General features: G+C 39.6%; 1 protein-coding gene across 1 annotated transcript in view; it reads right to left on the reverse strand.

Moving 5' to 3' along the window:
- The window catches only part of LOC133645965 (voltage-dependent calcium channel subunit alpha-2/delta-4-like), a 90,534-nt gene that overhangs the window by 7,674 nt on the left and 67,173 nt on the right, over nucleotides 1-15,687 (reverse strand). The window contains exons 30-41 of the mRNA XM_062040889.1: nucleotides 15,353-15,414; nucleotides 12,919-12,933; nucleotides 12,790-12,834; nucleotides 12,665-12,727; nucleotides 8,442-8,512; nucleotides 8,252-8,327; nucleotides 6,631-6,683; nucleotides 2,705-2,760; nucleotides 2,569-2,589; nucleotides 2,387-2,504; nucleotides 177-297; nucleotides 20-97 (exon numbers count right to left, since the gene is read on the reverse strand). Of these exons, the coding sequence (XP_061896873.1) occupies nucleotides 20-97; nucleotides 177-297; nucleotides 2,387-2,504; nucleotides 2,569-2,589; nucleotides 2,705-2,760; nucleotides 6,631-6,683; nucleotides 8,252-8,327; nucleotides 8,442-8,512; nucleotides 12,665-12,727; nucleotides 12,790-12,834; nucleotides 12,919-12,933; nucleotides 15,353-15,414 (779 nt within the window). The remainder of the gene's footprint in view (nucleotides 1-19; nucleotides 98-176; nucleotides 298-2,386; nucleotides 2,505-2,568; nucleotides 2,590-2,704; nucleotides 2,761-6,630; nucleotides 6,684-8,251; nucleotides 8,328-8,441; nucleotides 8,513-12,664; nucleotides 12,728-12,789; nucleotides 12,835-12,918; nucleotides 12,934-15,352; nucleotides 15,415-15,687) is intronic.

Genomic DNA, 15,687 nt, shown 5'->3' on the forward strand with positions numbered 1-15,687 from the left:
AGATAAAAGGAGGACCCACCTTAGGGTGGTAGGCGTGGCACGACTCGGGACGCCGCCGCAACTTCTGCGACTTCATGCGGTTGCACTTGACCGTGGCGTTATGTTCGGGGGCGTTCAGGAAAAGTGGCCACTGTTGGCGAGTGAAGTGGTGCGTGCAGGAGGCCGTTAATTAAAAGGATATATTTGATCTCTTTGGGCTGAAGCGGGATGGGGCCGTACTGACGGGAGCAGTCGCAGTTGGCCTCCGTCACCACCAACGCCAGGTTGGAGTCAGGCACCTGCTGCACCACAAACATCCTACACACACACGCACACACACACACACACACACTATAATGTGTAATAGCATATATCTTGACACATAAATATTCACTTCAGGGGGCGTGGAAAAAATATATTCCCTAGAAAAATCTAACTGAACAAGTTCCAAACAGCCTGTTTAATGAACTGATGTTTTTAAAACATGTATTTATTTTTTCGTGTTTTATTTGTTTTGTTATATTTAAAAAAGGGGGAGCTATGATTTTTTTTTTGGGGGGGGGGGCGTAAGAGGCAAAAGCATGATAGTGTATACCTTGACACATACAGAGAAACATTCACTGCAGGGGGGGGCGTGAAAACATTATTTCCCCTAACTTTGAGCAAGTTCCAAATAGCCACTTTAATGCAATGCTTCTTAAATATTGGGGCGGGCCAAGGAGATGTCAGGAGAAAGGGGGGGCGTGAGAGGCAATAGTGTGAAAAATATTATGACACTTGGGGGGGGGGGGGGCGTGAGAGGCATTAGCGTGAAAGTGAAAGTATATCTTGACATACAGGAATATAATTCACTTCAGGGGGGTTGTGAAAAAATTATTTCCCCTATGAAAACATAGCTGAGCAAGTTACAAATAGCCCCTTTAATGCAATGCTTCATAAATAGTGGGCCCCCCCCGGTGGGGGAGGTGTGAGATGTCAGGAGCAGGTAAGGGGTGTGAGAGACAATAGTGTAATAGCATCTTTAGTGTTAGTAAAGAACTGTCTTGACACATACAGATAAGAAACAAGCAATAACTTAATGAGCGGTATGAAAAAAATTCTGTCCCTTTGGGGGGCGTGAGAGGCAATAGCGTGATGGCGTATATCTTGACACATACAGATAAATACTCACTTCAGAGGGGGTGTGAAAAAAAAATTCCCCTAAAAAAATGTAACTGAGCAAGTTCCAAACAGCCCATTTAACGCAGTGCTTCTGAAATGGTGGTGGGGGGAGCGTGAGAGGCAATAGTGTAATAGCATCTTTAGTGTTAGTAAATCAGTATTTTGACACATACAGATATAGGGGGCATGACCGGGGTGGGGGGGGGGGGGGGGGGGGGAGATATCAGGGGGATGGGGGGGTGAGATGTCAAGGGAAAGGGGGTGTGAGAGGCAATAGTGTATTAGCATCTTTAGTGTTAGTAAAGAACTATCTTGGCACATGCAGATAAGAAATAAACATTAACTTCAGGAGGGGGTTGAAAATAATTATTTTGCTTGGGGGGGGGGGGGCGTGAGAGACAATAGTGTAATAGCATCTTTAGTGTTAGTAAATAAGTATTTTGACACATACAGATATAGGGGGCATGACCGGGGTGGGGGGGGGGATATATCAGGGGGATGGGGGGGTGAGATGTCAAGGGAAAGGGGGTGTGAGAGGCAATAGTGTATTAGCATCTTTAGTGTTAGTAAAGAACTATCTTGGCACATGCAGATAAGAAATAAACATTAACTTCAGGAGGGGGGTGAAAATAATTCTGTCCCTTGGGGGGGGGGCGTGAGAGACAATAGTGTAATAGCATCTTTAGTGCCATCCATCCATTTTCTACCGCTTATTCCCTTCGGGGTCGCGGGGAGCATCTTTAGTGTTAGTAAAAAAACTATTTTGACACATACAGATATGGGGGGCATGACAAGGGTGGGGGATGAGATGTCAGGGGAAAGGGGGCGTGAGAGGCAATAGTGTAATAGCATCTTTAGTGTTAGTAAATAACTATCTTGACACATACAGATAAGAAATAAGCATTAACTTCAGGAGGGGGGGTGAAAATAATTCTGTCCCTTTGGGGGGGCGTGAGAGGCAATAGTGTATTAGCATATTTAGTGTTAGTAAATAACTATCTTGACACAAAGATAAGTAATAAGCATTAACTTCAGGAGGGGGGTGAAAATAATTATGTCCCTTGGGGGGGCGTGAGAGGCAATAGTGTATTAGCATCTTTAGTGTTAGTAAAGAATTATCTTGACACATACAGATAAGAAATAAGCATTAACTTCAGGAGGGGGAGTGAAAATAATTCTGTCCCTTTGGGGGGGCGTGAGAGACAATCATTGAGAGCCACTGCCATAGGAGAAGAAAAGTGTGTACTTTTGGCAGCGTCCACACTTGATGATGCTGTTGGCCTCGCTGATGGAGGAGTCCAGCATGAAGACGGGGTAGGAGGTCTCACACGGGACCAGCGCCTCCACCTTCTTCTGCTTGTGACCTGCAACATGGACGCCCGTCACAACATGGCCTCCGGGAGACGCGGCGTGAGGACATGAACTTACTGGTGTGATAGCCGGCCTTGGCTGAATGACGAGGAAGATGACGCAACACAGGAAGTGATGACATGAATGGATGGTGAATGAATGAGGAGGGAGTGAGTCTGCCCCCTGCAGGCCAGGAGGGATGTGAGAGTCTTACCGTCCACTAAGTAGTCCGAGTGCCAGAAGAAACACCAGCTGAAGTCCAGCAGGAACCTGAACACAACATTTAGAGTTCTCATCAACACATCAGAGGAACACAGCACTGCTTCTCTATTAGTTTCTCTCACGCCCCCCTATGAAGGAGCCCTTTTTTCACCCCCCCAATGTGAATGTTTATTTATTTATCTGTCTGTACATGTGAAGACATACGTTATTACACTATTGCCTCTCACGCCCCCCGAAGTGAATGTTTGTTTATTTGTATCTTTATACACTATTACCTCTCACGCCACCCGAAGTGAATGTTTGTTTATTTGTATCTTCATACACTATTACCTCTCACGCCCCCCGAAGTGAATGTTTGTTTATCTGTATCTTTATACACTATTACCTCTCACGCCCCCCTGAAGTGAATGTTTGTTTATTTGTATCTTTATACACTATTACCTCTCACGACCCCCTGAAGGGAATGTTTGTTTATTTGTATCTGTCAAGATGTATGCTATTGCATCTCACGCCCCCCTTTGAAGTGAATGTTTATTCATTGCCGTTTGAATCTGTCAAGATTTACGATATTGCCTCTCACGCCCCCGAAGTGAATGTTTGTTTATTTGTATCTTTATACACTATTACTTCTCACGCCCCCCGAAGTGAATGTTTGTTTATTTGTACACTATTACCTCTCACGCCGCCCCCCGAAGTGAATGTTTGTTTATTTGTATCTTTATACACTATTACCTCTAACGCCCCCCCAAAAGTGAATGTTTGTTTATTTGTACACCATTACCTCTCAGGCCCCCCGAACTGAATGTTTGTTTATTTGTATCTTCATACACTATTAGCTCTCACGCCCCCCCTGAAGTGAATGTTTGTTTATTTGTATCTTCATACACTATTACCTCTCACGCCCCCCGAAGTGAATGTTTGTTTATTTGTATCTTCATACACTATTACCTCTCACGCCCCCCGAAGTGAATGTTTGTTTATCTGTATCTTTATACACTATTACCTCTCACGCCCCCCTGAAGTGAATGTTTGTTTATTTGTATCTTTATACACTATTACCTCTCACGACCCCCTGAAGGGAATGTTTGTTTATTTGTATCTGTCAAGATGTATGCTATTGCATCTCACGCCCCCCTTTGAAGTGAATGTTTATTCATTGCCGTTTGAATCTGTCAAGATTTACGATATTGCCTCTCACGCCCCCGAAGTGAATGTTTGTTTATTTGTATCTTTATACACTATTACTTCTCACGCCCCCCGAAGTGAATGTTTGTTTATCTGTATCTTTATACACTATTACCTCTCACGCCCCCCTGAAGTGAATGTTTGTTTATTTGTATCTTTATACACTATTACCTCTCACGACCCCCTGAAGGGAATGTTTGTTTATTTGTATCTGTCAAGATGTATGCTATTGCATCTCACGCCCCCCTTTGAAGTGAATGTTTATTCATTGCCGTTTGAATCTGTCAAGATTTACGATATTGCCTCTCACGCCCCCGAAGTGAATGTTTGTTTATTTGTATCTTTATACACTATTACTTCTCACGCCCCCCGAAGTGAATGTTTGTTTATCTGTATCTTTATACACTATTACCTCTCACGCCCCCCTGAAGTGAATGTTTGTTTATTTGTATCTTTATACACTATTACCTCTCACGACCCCCTGAAGGGAATGTTTGTTTATTTGTATCTGTCAAGATGTATGCTATTGCATCTCACGCCCCCCTTTGAAGTGAATGTTTATTCATTGCCGTTTGAATCTGTCAAGATTTACGATATTGCCTCTCACGCCCCCGAAGTGAATGTTTGTTTATTTGTATCTTTATACACTATTACTTCTCACGCCCCCCGAAGTGAATGTTTGTTTATTTGTACACTATTACCTCTCACGCCGCCCCCCGAAGTGAATGTTTGTTTATTTGTATCTTTATACACTATTACCTCTAACGCCCCCCCAAAAGTGAATGTTTGTTTATTTGTACACCATTACCTCTCAGGCCCCCCGAACTGAATGTTTGTTTATTTGTATCTTTATACACTATTACCTCTCACGCCCCCCCAGGTGAATGTTTATTTATTTGTATCTTTATACACTATTACCTCTCACGCCCCCCGAAGTGAATGTTTGTTTATTTTTATCTGTCAAGATGTATGCTATTGCATCTCACGCCTTCTCTTGAAATGAATGTTTATTTATTTGTATCCGTCAAGATATATGCTATTGCCTCTCACGCCCCCCCCTGAAGTGAATGTTTATCTGTATGTATCATTATACGCTATTGCACTATTGAATGTTTATTTATTGCTGTTTGTATCTGTCAAGATTTACGATATTGCCTCTCACGCCCCCGAAGTGAATGTTTGTTTATTTGTACACCATTACCTCTCAGGCCCCCCGAACTGAATGTTTGTTTATTTGTATCTTTATACACTATTACCTCTCACGCCCCCCCGAAGTGAATGTTTATTTATTTGTATCTGTCAAAATATATGCTATTGCATCTCACGCCCCCTTTGAAGTGAATGTTTATTTATTTGTATCTAAATACACTTACCTCTCACGCCCCCCCAAAGTGAATGTTTATTTTTTTGTATCTGTCAAGATATATGCTATTGCCTCTCACGCCTCCCCCCCGAAGTGAATGTTTATATTATTGTGCCTGTCAAGATATATGCTATTGCCTCTCATGCCCCCCTGAAGTAAATGTTTATTTATTTGTGTCTGTCAAGACATATGCTATTACCTCTCACGCCCCCCTGAAGTAAATGTTTATTTATTTGTATCTGTCAAGATATACTGTATGCTATTGCCTCTCACGCCCCCTGAATTAAATGTTTATTTATTTGTGTCTGTCAAGATATATGCTATTGCCTCTCACGCCCCCCCTGAATTAAATGTTTATTTATTTGTATCCGTCAAGATATACTGTATGCTATTACCTCTCACGCCCCCCCGAAGTGAATGTTTATTTATTTGCATCTGTCAAGATTTATGCTATTGCCTCTCACGCACCCCGAAGTGAATGTTTATTTATTTGTATCCGTCAAGATTTACGCTATTGCCTCTCACGCCCTCTCTTGAAGTGAATGTTTATTTATTTGTATCTGTCAAGATATACGCTATTGCCTCTCACGCCCCCCCCCTGAAGTGAATGTTTATCTGTATGTATCTTTATACGCTATTGCACTATTGCCTGTCACACCCCCCCAAAGTAAATGTATATTTATTTGTACATATCTTTATATGCTATTGCCTCTCACGCCCCCCCACACATATCATGGCGCTATTTAAGAAGCACTGCTTTAAAGTTAAGTAAAGTAATTTTCGGCTACTTTACCCTCCTTTGGTCACGGGGGAGCCTATACCAAGTAACCTTGGGGACATAATTTTTTCACGCCCCCCCTGAAGTGAATGTTTGTTTTTATCTGTATGCGAAGGTCGTTCCTGACTAGCGCTAAACATGCTATTACTTATCACGTCTGATTTAAATCCTTTGGTTTTTGCCTTTAAAGTCCTGCAGTGACCAAGTTTAAAAATGTAAAAACAAATTAAAATGAAAGATTTTGTGATATTAAAAAAATATCACTCTAATCACTGTGGTATTGACTATAATCTGATACGATACTTGGTATCGTTACTGTTGATATTTGTATCAATCTGCCCGCCTTTTTTTACATTCAAGAGCTCTAGCGTGACTTATTGTGTCCTCGCGTGTGAGCTCTTCACGCTACTCCAGTGATAATAGTAGATTAATTGCCATCATGGAGGAGAGGATTAGTGACTTAGAAGCACTGTGGAAGGACGTTAGCCGCTACGCCTTACTACACCTCTGATTTTTTATGAATATTTCATAATCATAAAAACCTTCTATGATTTAAAATGTGAAAAAACTGCTAAAAATGATTATTACTCACATGAGACCTTTGGAGAAGATCCATCGCAGTATCGCCATGGCAACGTTTAAAGGCTGCAGGAGCGAAACACACAGTTGTACTGCAGTACACACAAGTATGACACTTTTCTTTGACTTGTACATGTGCCGAGTACACAACAAGTACACAATTTGTGTCGAGTACACAAGATGTGGCAAGTGCACAACATGTAGCGAGTAAAAAAAAACATGTAGTGAGTACACGAGATGTGGCAAGTACACAACATGTAGCGTGTAAAAACATGTAGTGAGTACACTACAAGTGTAGTGAGTACACAACATTTACTGAATACACAACATGTGTAGCAAGTACAAAAGATGTGTAGCGAGTACACTAGATGAAGTGAGTGCACAAGACATGTAAGGAGCACACAAAATGTGTAGCGAGTACACTAGATGAAGCGAGTGCACAAGATGTCTAGTGAGTACACAAGATGGTAGTGAGTACACAACATGTAGCGAGTACACAACGACGTGTAATGAGTATACAAGATGTGGCGAGTACACAGAATGTGTAGCGAGTACATACGATGTGTAGCCAGTTCACAGCATGTTTAGTGAGTACGCAAGATGCAGCGAGGTACACAAGATGTGGAGAGAGTACACAAAATGTCTAGCGAGTACACTCGATGAAGCAAGTGCACAAGATGTAGCGAGTACACAAGCTGTGTAGCGAGTTCACAGGATGTACACAAGACGTGTAGAGAGTACACAAGATGTAGCGAGGTACACAAAATGTGTAGCGAGTACACTAGATGGAGCGAGTACACTAGATGAAGCGAGTGCACAAGATGTAGCGAGTACATAAGATGTAACAAGTACACAAGATGTGTAGCGACTACACAAGATTTGTAGCGAGTACACAAGATGTGGAGTGATTACACAAAATGTGTAGCAAGTACACTAGATGAAGCGAGTGCACAAGATGTAGTGAGTACATAAGATGTAACAAGTACACAAGATGTGTAGCGACTACACAAGATTTGTAGCGAGTATACAAGATGTAGCAAGATATACACAAGATGTAGCGAGGTACACAAAATGTGTAGCGAGTACACTAGATGAAGCGAGTGCACAAGATGTAGCGAGTACATAAGATGTAACAAGTACACAAGATGTGTAGCGACTACACAAGATTTGTAGCGAGTACAGAAGATATGTAGTGAGTACACAATATCTAGTGAGTACACAAGGTGTGTAGTGAGTACACAATATCTAGTGAGTACACAATATCTAGTGAGCACACAAGGTGTGTAGTGAGTACACAAGATGTGGAGCGAGTACAGAAGATATGTAGTGAGTACACAATATCTAGTGAGCACACAAGGTGTGTAGTGAGTACACAAGGTGTGTAGTGAGTACACAAGATGTGTAGCGAGTACACAATATCTAGTGAGCACACAAGGTGTGTAGTGAGTACACAAGATGTGGAGCGAGTACAGAAGATATGTAGTGAGTACACAATATCTAGTGAGCACACAAGGTGTGTAGTGAGTACACAAGGTGTGTAGTGAGTACACAAGATGTGTAGAGAGTACACAATATCTAGTGAGCACACAAGGTGTGTAGTGAGTACACAAGGTGTGTAGCGAGTACACACTCACGCTGAGCAGAGAACGTGCATTGCTGGTGTGATGATGACTGTTCTTGCACATGGCCTGGTAGTCAAACAAGGACACTCTGGAAAAGAACACAACATAAAAGGTGAACACAACAACATAAAAGGTGAACACAACAACATAAAAGGTGAACACAACACAACACAGGTGTGCAGTGAAAGAAGACAAGCTGTACTTTTTGAAGAATCCCATCTTGATGAGCGTCGCCATGACAGAACCGTCCACCTCGCCGAAGAAGCTGCCGACCTACAAACAACAACAACAACAACAACACAATGTTGTTGTGTTATTGTCAGCATCACAATTAATGATGAAGTACTTCTTCCTGCCAGCAGATGGTGCTGTTGTGTAGCGCTCTTCTACTTTGTCTTAGCTCGCTGGAACTACTTTATTCAGCATTTTACACTTTTTTGTCTTTTGTTGTACACTTGCTAAACAATATGTGTGTTTTAGTGCACGGACGTCTTCATAAAACATATTTTATTAACACTTCAATATTTGTTACATATTGAACTGAATGCCCTTAGAAAACTAACTTGCTTTATTATCGCATTTTTTAACACCAAAATATTGCAAACACGTTTATCAACATTTAAATACTACTTAAATGTTTTAACACTTAATTATTGCTAACATTTTTTATTAACATTCAAATATTGCTAACATATTTTAATAAAACTTAAAAACCACTACCATGTTTTATAAACACTAAAATATTGCTAACATGTCTTATTAACACTTAAATAAGGCTAACATTTGTATTAACATTCAAATATTGCCAACATGTTTTAATCAAACTTAAATATTACCAACATGTTTTAATAACATTTAAATATTGCACATTTAACACATTTATTAACAAACATAAAAATTCAGATATTGCTAAAATTATTTAATAATACTTAAATATTACTAAAATGTTATAACAATTAAAATTTTGGTAACACATTTATTAACACTAAAATATTACTAACATGTTTTATTCACACTTAAATATTGCCAACACATTTATGAACACCTAAATATTGTGAACATGTTTTAAAACATTTCATTAACACTTAAATATTGCCAACATGTTTTATTAATATATTTTATTAACACTTATTATTACCACACATTTTACTAACACTTCATAGACACCTAAATACTACTAACATGTTTTATTAACACTTAAATAATGCTATAATGTTTTATTAACATTCAAATACTGCTAACATAGTTTAATAAATAGTTATTAACAAATATGAATAAATATTGCTAATATATTTTATCAACACTTAAATACTGCTAACATTTTTTATTAACACTTAAATATTACCAATATGTTTTACTAACACCTAAATATTGCTAATATGTTTATAAACACTGAAATATTGCTAACATGTTTATAGACACTTAAATATTGCTAACATGTTTAATAGACACTTAATTATTGCTAACATGTTTATAGACACCTAATTATTGCTAACATTTTGATAGACACTTAAATATTGCTAACATGTTTATAAACACTTAATTATTGCTAACATATTTTATTAACAATTAAATATTGCTAAAATTTTATGGACACTTAAATATTGCTCACATGTTTATAGACACTTAAATATTGCTAACCTGCTTATAGACACTTAAATATTGCTAACATGTTTATACATACTTAAATATTGCTAACATGCTTATAGACACTTAAGTATTGCTAACATGTTTATAGACACTTAAATATTGCTAACATGTTTATAGACACTTAAATATTGCTAACATGTTTATAGACACTTAATTTTTGCTAACGTGTTTTATTGACACTTAAATATTGCTTACATGCTTATAAACAATTATTTCTAACGTGTTTATAGACACTTATAAACACTTAAATATTGCTAACATGTTTATACATACTTAAATATTGCTAACATGCTTATAGACACTTAAATATCGCTAACATGCTTATAGACACTTAATTATTGCTAACATGTTTATAGATACTTGACTCTTGCTAAAATGTTTATAGACACTTAAATATTGCTAACATGTTTATAGACACTTAAATATTACTAACATGTTTATAGACACTTAAATATTGCTAACATGCTTATAGACACTTAATTATTGCTAACATGCTTATAGACACTTAAATAATGCTAACATGTTTATAGACACTTGAATATTGCTAACATGTTTATAGACACTTGAATATTGCTAACATGTTTATAGACACTTAAAGGCCCACTGAAAGCCACTACTACCGACCACGCAGTCTGATAGTTTATATATCAATGATGAAATCTTAACATTGCAACACATGCCAATACGGCCGGGTTAACTTATAAAGTGCAATTTTAAATTTCCCGCTAAACTTCCGGTTCGAAACGCCTCTGAGGATGACGTATGCGCGTGACGTCAATCATTGAAACGGAAGTATTCGGACACCATTGAAGTCAATACGAAATAGCTCTGTTTTCATGTCATTATTCCACAGTATTCTAGACATCTGTGTTGGTGAATCTGTTGCAATTTGTTCATTGCATTATGGAGAAAGAAGCTGAGCAAGCAAAGAAGAAAGTTGTCGGTGCGAAGCGTCTATTTTGCGAGGGAAGTCAGCAGCAACACGTACACAGCCTGCGCTTCTTTGTTTACATTCCCGAAAGATGCAGTCAAGATGGAAGAACTCGGATAACAGAGACTCTAACCAGGAGGACTTTTGACTTTGATACACAGACGCCTGTAGAGAACTGGGACAACACAGACTCTTACCAGGATTACTTTGATTTGGATGACAAAGACGCAGACGTGCTACCGTGAGTATGCAGCTTTGGCTTCCAAACATTTGATCGCTTGACCGTACGTGCGCGTCACGTATGTAACTTTTTTTTAAATATATAAGCTTTATGAACCTTGGGTTAGGTGAACGGTCTTTTGGGCTGAGTGATTGTGTGTGTTGATCAGGTGTTTGAATTGTATTGGCATGTTCTATGGAGCTAGGAGCTAGCAGAGGAGCTAGGAGCTAGCATAACAAACACATAGGTGTTTTTATGCAGGATTAATTTGTGGCATATTAAATATAAGCCTGGTTGTGTTGTGGCTAATAGAGTATATATATGTCTTGTGTTTATTTACTGTTGTAGTCATTCGCAGCTGAATATCAGGTCACCCCCGGCTCTCACAGCATCTTCCCTATCTGAATAGCTTCAACTCCCCACTAGTCCTTCACTTGCACTTTACTCATCCACAAATCTTTCATCCTCGCTCAAATTAATGGGGAAATTGTCGCTTTCTCGGTCCGAATCTCTCTCACTTCATGCGGCCATCATTGTAAACAATAGGGAACTTTGCGTATATGTTCAATTGACTACGTCACGCTACTTCCGGTAGGGGCAAGCCTTTTTTTTATCAGATACCAAAAGTTGCGATCTTTATCGTCGTTGTTCTATACTAAATCCTTTCAGCAAAAATATGGCAATATCGCGAAATGATCAAGTATGACACATAGAATAGATCTGCTATCCCCGTTCAAATAAAAAAAAAATCATTTCACTAGGCCTTTAAATATTGCTAACATGCTTATAGACACTTAAATATTGCTAACATGTTTATACATACTTAAATATTGCTAACATGTTTGTAGACACTTGAATATTGCTAACATGTTTATAGACACTTAAATATTGCTAACATGTTTATACATACTTAAATATTGCTAACATTCTTATATACACTTAAATAATGCTAACATGTTTATAGACACTTAAATATTGCTAACATGTTTATAGACACTTAAATATTGCTAACATGTTTATAGACACTTATATATTGCTAACATGTTTATACATACTTAAATATTGCTAACATTCTTATAGACACTTAAATAATGCTAACATGTTTATAGACACTTAAATATTGCTAACATGTTTATAGACACATAATTATTGCTAACATGCTTATAGACACTTAAATAATGCTAACATGTTTATAGACACTTGAATATTGCTAACATGTTTATAGACACTTGAATATTGCTAACATGTTTATAGACACTTAAATATTGCTAACATGTTTATAGACACTTAAAGATAGCAAACATATTTAAAGACCCTTAAATATTGCTAAAATGGCAGCTGGTGCCTTTTCTAATGTTGGGGACTTAATTTGATGTGGCTGCGATTAAGCACTTCTTTTGGACCATGATGGCCATTAATCCTTATTAATGTTGGACTATGCTCCTCATTACTTAGCTTGATGCCCATCACACACACATTGCTGTCCTTTAATATGCTGCAAGTGTGTGTGTATGTGTTAAGGTTAAGCCCCGCCCCTGGTCACGTGATGATGTGCTAAAAAAGATTAGGAGAATAAATCCAGACAGATGTTGCTGTGGAGTGGACCTACTAATGAGTGTCTCACCTCTTTCCGGTCTTTGGACAGCAGAACGAAGCCGTTGGTGTCCACCAGGAAGCAGTTGAGGTCCTGCACAGGAAGTTAGTTTAGTCGTCATCTCGCGTCACGCTGGTGGCGTGACGTGTACTTACGGGACTTTCACAGCTGAGAGGACATAAACCTTCCACGTTGGAACACTGGGACACACACAGGTCAAAGGTCACTTCATCATGACGAACATGACAAATGGATGAGTGGCTAACGAAGTAAAAAGTACTCACGTCTGTGTCGCTGTCCTGCAAGATGTAGAATGAATGGTTAAATAGGTCAAAGTTCAAAAGAATGAGTGGGTTCCTAAAACACAACACCAGTGAGGGTTTGCTGTTTTGGGCGTCATCATCACAAAAGTCATGTGACGTACCAAATTTGGTATATTTCTAAGTACCGACCAGCACTGCCGGGTACCGATTCAGCTCAACTCAAATGCTAACATACTCCTCCCATTGGAATTGATGCACACCCTGCATCTGTGCACGTGTGCGAGTCCAAATAATGCTGAAATGTAATTGTGCATTGAAGGAATCTTTCACGCCAGTATCCCTGTTACAATAAATATCTACATTTGTGTATTTTGTCATTCAATATACACGTTGCACGCTACAAACCGTCAAATGTACAATCAGGTCAGACTGTTTTTTTTATGACCCATCAAAAATGGATAGTGCTTCTTAGATATACAAAATATATGTATATATACAGTGTGTGTATCTATATATATACATACTGTATATGGATATATATATACACTACCGTTCAAAAGTTTGGGGTCACCCAAACAATTTTGTGGAATAGCCTTCATTACTAAGAACAAGAATAGACTGTCGAGTTTCAGATGAAAGTTCTCTTTTTCTGGCCATTTTGAGCGTTTAATTGACCCCACAAATGTGATGCTCCAGAAACTCAATCTGCTCAAAGGAAGGTCAGTTTTGTAGCTTCTGTAACGAGCTAAACTGTTTTCAGATGTGTGAACATGATTGCACCAGGGTTTTCTAATCATCAATTAGCCTTCTGAGCCAATGAGCAAACACATTGTACCATTAGAACACTGGAGTGATAGTTGCTGGAAATGGGCCTCTATACACCTATGTAGATATTGCACCAAAAACCAGACATTTGCAGCTAGAATAGTCATTTACCACATTAGCAATGTATAGAGTGTATTTCTTTAAAGTTAAGACTAGTTTAAAGTTATCTTCATTGAAAAGTACAGTGCTTTTCCTTCAAAAATAAGGACATTTCAATGTGACCCCAAACTTTTGAACGGTAGTGTATATATGTATTAGAGATGCGCGGATAGGCAATTATTTCATCCGCAACCGCATCACAAAAAAACCACAACCGCCCGCCACCCACCCGTTGTTATATATCTAATATAGACGATGCAAGGCATTAGTGAGGTTAGAAAGCTTTTGCCTGTTAAAGAAAGGAGACTGATCCAATGCAGCAGAGACATTCAATGCGTGCCACGCATTAATATCTCTTGGCCACGCATTAGAGGCTAAGAGATATTAAGCCCTTTGAGACACTTGTGATTTAGGGCTATATAAATAAACATTGATTGATTGATTGATTGATTGATTGATAATATTATTGTCATTTCCATTAAGAAAGTGTTGACTATTATTGTTATTTTTTTTCCCTGGTCTTTAGTATTCCCTTTTTTAGTTTGTCGCGTACCACGTTTGCTGCCGGCGTTGCCATCTTTTCTTCTTCTGTTGTGTTGTGGTGTGCTGTGTCACGCCAAATTTCTTCCTCCTACAAAAACCTTCCCCCGCCCCCATTTACTTCCCTGGTCATGTTTCCTCTTACGTCATTGACAGCGATCGATAGCACTTCGGCTTTGACTGCCCGTCGCTGGAAGGATACTTCGTCTTTGACAGCTGCTGGAATCTGAAGAAATCGATTATTGTTTTTTTTTTTTGTACAGGCGCGAAACAGGACAGTCGCGTGCCGGTTAAAGACCCCCGGCAACTTTGTGACTTTATTGGACGCAGCCCCGGAAGTAAATGGGGGGGGGGGGGGGGGGGGGGGCGTGACAGCTGCAGCAGTGCGTGGTGAATAATTGCCTGTTTCAAAGAGTGCTGCTCGTTTTTCGTATGTGGGTAACAACATTTAACTATGTATATATATTTCCGAATTGGTTCAACCGCCACCCGCCTGAATCTATTTAAAATCTATTTTTTTCGTCATGCATCCGCCCGACCCGCGGATTATCCGTGGACTCCGCGGTTGTGTCCGCAAACCGCGCATCTCTAATATGTATATTATTCATCCATCTTCTTACGCTTATCCGAGGTCGGGTCGCGGGGGCAGCAGACTAAGCAGGGAACCGCAGACTTCCTTCTCCCCAGCTACTTCTTCCAGCTCTTCCCAGGGGATCCCGTGGCGTTCCCAGGCCAGCCGGGAGACATGGTCTTCCCATGTATATTATATATGTATATATGTATTCAAATACTTTATTAATACTAAAATATTGAAAATATTGCTAACATGTTTTGAAAGAAAGGCGGGACGCCCCGGTCAGGCCCCTCCATGTAATCGAGCGACGGGCGCCGCGACATAAGCCCATGACAGGAGTCGTTCTGTAAGCAAGCGACGGGCAGGGTGACTCAAGCGAGTGACGGGCGTTGTGGGAGTCACAGGTGCTCGGCTCACCTGCTTGGTGATGTCCCAGAATTTTTTCTCCAGCAAGTCCAGCGACATCTGCAGACCCACGACTGAAAGAGTAGAAAAGAACGCACTGTCAAGGTAAACAAACAGCAAAGAGATGAGACCTTGTCCTAATGGAGGACATTGTCGTGTGTGTGCGGGTATTGCAGAATTGTATTTAATAAGGGGTATTGCCATGGCAACACCACACCACATGATGGCAGCACAATACAAGCCCCGCCCCTTTGAGCATTGATTGATCTCCTTCAGCTCTGTCCTTTCATTGAGAAGTTACACGCACACACACACGTCAGGAATTGGGCACCAATACACACACTGCA

The sequence above is a fragment of the Entelurus aequoreus genome, linkage group LG03 (assembly GCF_033978785.1).
Source record: "Entelurus aequoreus isolate RoL-2023_Sb linkage group LG03, RoL_Eaeq_v1.1, whole genome shotgun sequence".
NCBI lineage: Eukaryota > Metazoa > Chordata > Actinopteri > Syngnathiformes > Syngnathidae > Entelurus > Entelurus aequoreus.